At 39.2% G+C, this 6,108-nt stretch overlaps 1 protein-coding gene across 1 annotated transcript; it reads right to left on the bottom strand.

Moving 5' to 3' along the window:
- Positions 1 to 722: 722 nt before the first annotated feature.
- LOC110735600 (probable serine/threonine-protein kinase WNK5) lies at positions 723 to 2,213 on the bottom strand. Its single transcript, XM_021915790.1, has one exon. It carries the CDS (start codon positions 2,211 to 2,213, stop codon positions 723 to 725), a length of 1,491 nt encoding a protein of 496 aa, XP_021771482.1.
- Between the last annotated feature and the right edge of the window lie 3,895 nt (positions 2,214 to 6,108).

Below are 6,108 nucleotides of genomic sequence, written 5' to 3'. Positions count from 1 at the left end.
GGATTTCCTTGTGTTATAAAAGACGACTCATATTATTCTCTCATTCTTTTTCCATTATTATAGTGAAGAAGATCTCGATTCTCCCATCTGTGAATGTAGTTCTAATTTGACCGAACTATGTAAATCCTTGTGTTGTCTATTCATCTTTATTATTGTTTTCTTTTCTCATATTTTTCATTGACTTGTTCCGCATTAATCAAACACAATTACACCCCTTATTTCCTAACAATATCAATCGCTACTATTAATTTAGCATTAACTTAAGATCATATGATCACATTGTGTTTCTAAATTTCTGTATTTAGTAGTTTGCTTATTGAAGTTTCACTTGTCCTGCTCTCTTTTTAAGTTGGTTATTTAGGGTAACTCTAACGATTTGGATTTAGTCATGTAGTTTTGTACTACAATAATTAAATAGAGATAAGAAAATCGTAGAGAAAAGGTTTTGTTACATTAAAGATGCTTCTGAAGAATTAAAAGCAAATTATAAAGTACTTAACAACAATCTTACTAATATGATGTTTCTTTTTTCAAATCAAACACTTACAACTCACAATTAATCGACATAATGCAAGTAAAATCTAGGTAGAAACTCAAGCAAGCATATACAAGTAACTAAGACTCAAAGTGTCTCTAAGTCACATTTATTACAATAACATAAAAGAGTATCTTCGAATAGTCTATTTTTATACTGAACTACTAAAGATAGAGTTAGATTGATTTTAGAATTTGGCGCACCAAGAGCATAATGGCAGCTTCCAGTTGCCTCTTCTTCGATTATCCTCAGACCTTCCACGCGGCGACTGCTGTTGCTCTGCATCCTCATTGTGCTGCCTTCTGTTCGAGGAAGTGCTAGTCTGATCTTGAGCATTATTTGGTCTCTCATGTGCACTTGGAGGAGCATCATTCGGTCTATCATGTGCATTTGGAGGAGCATAATTTGATTTCTCATGTGTTCTTGGAGCATCACCACTAGACGTTTCTTCGGAAAATAAATCCTGCAGACACCAATCTTCCAAAGCAACAATTGAAGGTGTGTTACTGTCATAAGGTTCATACGGAAATTCTGTTATGAAATGTTCCATATTCTCAGAAACAATCGCGATTACTTCAGCAGACGAGTCAATGTTTCCTTGAATGTTCACCATGATATCAGAAATTGTATCAACTCCGAGCAAGAAGTCAAAACTTATCGTACTAACCAGATCATTGCCATCAATAATAATCCTCAAAGTAATAGAAATCGATACATCCTCTGACATTATCCCCTGTAACCTGAATTTCTTATCTCCACTGTCAAATTCCCTCAGTACTTCTGTCGGCGGTAGTAGTAGTCCAGCCACCTGATCTTGCACAATTTCCCTTAGATTCAGATTACCAGGAGCACTACTAGTACTAGCAGTTGACGTTTCAGTAACATCGACTGCAAGTAATGGGTCATTCAGAAGGTCCATTGCCGTCGGTCCATCGGCTGCAAAGTCAACGCACTTGTCAATCAACTGCTTCATCTGAGGGTCAGTCACTCCGAGTAACCCAACAGGCTTGAAACCGATGTCAACCAGATCGTTGTAGCTGCTGAGTTCGGTGATTTGTACCTCCTTAGTCACCATCTGCGTTATGCTATTCCCAAACAAAAATATATCAGTCCGAAACGCTGGTGAACTTCCTGATTCAAAAATCTTTGCCATTCCCAAGTCTCCTAGTTTAATCGTGCTCGTGTTACCTTTAACAAATATGTTACTACACTTAACATCACGGTGAGTAATAGGCGGATTATGAGTATGAAGATAATGTAACGCGCTTAGAATTTGTCTACACCAATTCTTGATCGCCGCATTACCCACAAGATTATGTACATGTTCCCTGCTGTAGTCTGTCAGATTTCCGGAAGAACAATACTCAGTAATCATGTTGACGACTTTCTGGCTATAATCAATCCAATAATGGTAGCATTTCGTAATGTTTTCGTGGTCTAACGACCTCAGTAATTCAGGTTCGGCACATAATTCCTCAAGATTTTCCATAGACGCTTCTTTTCCTGGTGGTAACCTCACCTTACTCCAAGCTATTTCAGTACCATAACGCCTATCGAACCCCCTGTAAACTTTTTTTGACGAGCCTTCTCCTATTAGTAATTTGTACCTTGCGAATCGCCTTGTTTGATCTGTCTCCATAACCGTATAATCGTTGGCTTGCGAACTCGAAGCCGCCATTACTAATCAAGTAGTAATCAGAAACGAACAACAGAGTATTATTAACTAGCAAAGGAAAGAATATTCTTGATAAATCTTATGTATAAAAATGAAGGGATAATTTTGAAGGAGAAACAAAATAGAAATGGATTGATGAAATATTTATAGTTGTAGTTAGTCATAAAGTTGTTAGGTTTGTAGGGGAAACCAGTAAGTCGGTTATCAAGATCAAGAAACTTGAAATGGGGTTTCTTGATTTTTTTTATTTTTTATTTTTATAAAATACATTTCTTTAATTTGCCGTTTATTGATAGAAAAATTAACTTTTAGTTGATAAATACTCTGGAAAATAAATTAAAATGTAACTTAGCTCTCAACTTTATTTTTGGTTCAGTTTGCTCTTCAGAATTTCTTTGCCCGTTTTTGCAATCAGCCCTTGGTTTCTTCTTACTGTTCTTAGTTATGTTCCCTTTTAGAAAATGTTTAGTTGATCTCTGCTTTTGGTTTATTAATGTTTTTCTAGCCTTTTTAAGTGCTGTTATTGTTTAGGCTGACTAGGATCATGTCTGCTTGTAATGGCGCTAGCCAACCTGTTTGTTGAGATCGATTACAATTGGTACATAGCAGATGCTGGGGATTCTATGCTCTTAATTGTGAATATAAAAGTTATGGGGTGGTATTATCAGTTTGATTGTTTTTTGTTGCTTTGGAACATTGTGTTAACATTGTCATGATTTTTATATAACATCACGACCCCTACACTTCCTCGAGGTTAACATTTTTAGAGGTCATTGTGAATGTGTGCTGCTTGGTTAATATACAAGAAAGCATTTGTATTTACCAATCAATGTGGTTAACAATTTATCCTGGTTTTGCTTTTCTTTCGAAAGTATCTAATTGTTGTTTGTCTAAAAAAGTTGCCTTCTACTTTAATGAGGGCGTTTATTTATCATGTAGAGCTCAATTGGGGAGACTTGTTTTGCTGCTTTGTAGGAGACTATTGTGTTGTGGTATGGTTTCTCTCCTTTTTGGGTGCTCTCTGTTAATATGTCCATGATCATTAGTAATTGTGTGTTGGTGCAAGTTGAATTTGGCTTTTGTTGCGTTAGTAGATCAGATGACCTAATGATGTACTCATATTTGTTTCCTTTTAAGGTGATCTTAGTCTTGTTATTTTTTTCCCTGCACTTAATTGTGTCTTGTATTTTAGTTTGGGAATTTTGTTTGACGTTTTTGTTTACTTTGCTTATTGAATTTGTCTTGCTAGACCTCATCACCTGTTTCTTGTTTCCTCCATTTGTTGTGATTTTCCTCATCTCCTTTGACTATTATGATTACCATATCAGTCTTAGTGACCTTCTGATGTTCACTACACGTATACCACATTGAGCATGCTTATTACCAATTACAGGTTATGGCTTTAGAATCGACCAAAGGGTACGTGCATTCCTTTCTACCTGCTTTTAGTTCAGATAAGTGATTACCTTAGGCTTTGGAAGCCAACCTATGATTTGGTGGTTGAGTCTAGGAATAGTGTCTGCGTCTGTATAGGTTGACCTAGGTTTTTTTGGGTGGGGAGGCTGAGACAGTGGATGAATCACATGAACGAGCTGCTCAGAAGACTGTTCAGAAACTGAAGACTGTTTTCAAGGTGCGTGTGGCTGACTTCACATTTGACAAAGTCAAAATGTATGATCTCTGTGGAAAGCTTATCAAGCATAAGTGTGCAAAGCTTCTTCTTGAAAAGAAGGGTGTAATAAGACCTAGCTTGCGTCGCTACTTAAGGAGGAAATAGCAGATGTCAGTCCTCATGTTTCAGTTGATTCTGTTGGCGTGTTGCATGTGGTGACTCTGAAAACAAAGGCTTTTCTTACTCCAATTAAGACCGTTTGGGTTGAGGGTCATGGTTTTTTGTGTTGGGTTACAATTAACTATGGTGATAGAGCGGGTTAGAATGTATTTTCAGTGAGCCTTGCTCTGAGGCTTGAGCCGCAGAGCATCAGGCTGCAAAGAAGGCAGGCTGTTATCTGGTTAACAAATACAATCTTGAGCTTGTTGATGCAAACTTTGGTGCTATATCAGGGATGGATATAAAGTGTGCTAGCTTAGGGAGGAAGTACTTAGCGTTAAAGTCTCACCATTAGAAGCAAGACAGTGCCCTGCACTCTGGTCCCTGTGTTATACCCCAATGTGAAGGGGTCCATGAAAATGGAGGTGGGTAAGAGTTCTATTTTGAATGCTTCTTCTCGTAGTATGAGGCCTACGTAATCTGGTCCTTGTGTTGTACCCAAAGGAAAGGGGTTTGTGAAAAGAGAGGTGGGTCAGAGTTCTACTTTGTCTTATCGAACTATGAGGCGACGAGCTAGTTAGCCTTCTACTTATGCAGAATCATCTGGTGTAAGGAACTCATCCCCTTTGGTTACTGGTTTATCAGAATTAGAAATGGTTGTCAAGCGCACAAATTTTGTCTAGCGTGGACTCTCTTGCTAGGTCGATTGGCTTGTAGCTCTTAAAAAAGAGTTGTTAGCTCCATTTGTACTTTTGTCTAATCTATCTATTAGTAATGTTTTCTACATATTAGAGACATGGTGTATACTACTATAAAGTTTAGAAATAAGTGGATGTTACCTCATTGCTGTGTGATATTTAGTATGCTAGCTTTTGTGAATGCTTTGCAGTGCATGTAAACATTTAGGAGCCGTTTGGTTCAGGGTATTCATCAAAGGGAATGGGAATCAACAAGAATCATTCCATTTATTGCTGTTTTCTAGGCCATTTTCCCCATTCCCTTTACCTTCCCCATTCCCCCTAAACCCCTTCAAGTTGATTCCCCACCCCCCTAGGTATTTCCATTCCATTCCCTAGCTATCACCACACCACCATACCACCACCCTCCCCACCACCAGAACAGCTAGCCACTCACCAAAACCCCTCCCCTCACCCTCGTTGTCCCTCCCGTACCCCAGGAACTACCAGGCACCTCAGCGAAAACCTCCCCACCACCAGAACAACTAGCCAGCACACCACCACACTCCCTACCACCGAAACAGCTGGTCACCCCACCGAAACCCCTCGCCTCACCCTCTCCCACAACCGAAAACCCTCACCTTACCCTCGCCCACCACCGAAACTCCTCGCCTCACCCTCACCCACCACCGAAACAGGTTTGGGTGGAGATTTGAAATTGGGAGTGTATTTTCGGGTTGGTGAGGGTCTACGGAAGACGATGGTGGTGGTGGTGGGAGATGAGGAAGAATAAGAAGCGACTGGGTTAACACGGGGTTGGGGGAGGTTTTTTCAGGGGAGGGGATAATTGTGTGGGCACGGGAAGCGGTGGCGAGGGGCGGGGGAGGTGCGGCGAAGGGTGGCGAGTGGTGGGGGAGGTGCATTGAGTGGTGGGGTGGCTGGGTGGTGGCTAGAAATGGTGGGAACTAAAGCAATAAGGTAGTTATGTGGTGGTGGTGTGGTGGTTGGATTAGTGGTAGTGTTTCCCTTTGTTTTTAAAACAAATAACATAGAAAATTTAAGGAAATTTCATTCCATTCTTTTCTATTCTCTTTGTTCATTCCATTCTGTTTACCCTGTGTAAACCAAACGACCCCTTAACTTAATGCCTTTTTTGGCTTATGTGCAAAAGGATGTTTCTCCTTTTCTCTTTGATATGTTATGTGCTTAAATGGTTGTGCATCTTGCTTTCGTCAAATGTATATGTTAACATTGCCTCATTGCTGTATTGCTTCAATATTTTGGGTTTTGGATTATAATTTATTATTTCAGTTTTGAGGTTGTATTATTTTGGTTTATCTATATAAAGTTTGGGTTCAAATTTATCGAGATTTTTTCCTTGGCTTTATAATAATAGTGTTTAGATCACTTATAAAAATCCATGCTTCTTCATTGGTTGATAGGTCATTAG

Source organism: Chenopodium quinoa, unplaced genomic scaffold, assembly GCF_001683475.1.
Source record: "Chenopodium quinoa cultivar QQ74 unplaced genomic scaffold, ASM168347v1, whole genome shotgun sequence".
Taxonomy (NCBI): domain Eukaryota; kingdom Viridiplantae; phylum Streptophyta; class Magnoliopsida; order Caryophyllales; family Amaranthaceae; genus Chenopodium; species Chenopodium quinoa.
This window is presented reverse-complemented; position numbering and strand designations above follow the sequence as displayed.

Excerpts from the sequence above, each read along its gene's own strand:
- LOC110735600 (XM_021915790.1), bottom strand. The coding sequence starts at position 2,213 with ATGGCGGCTTCGAGTTCGCAAGCCAACGATTATACGGTTATGGAGACA.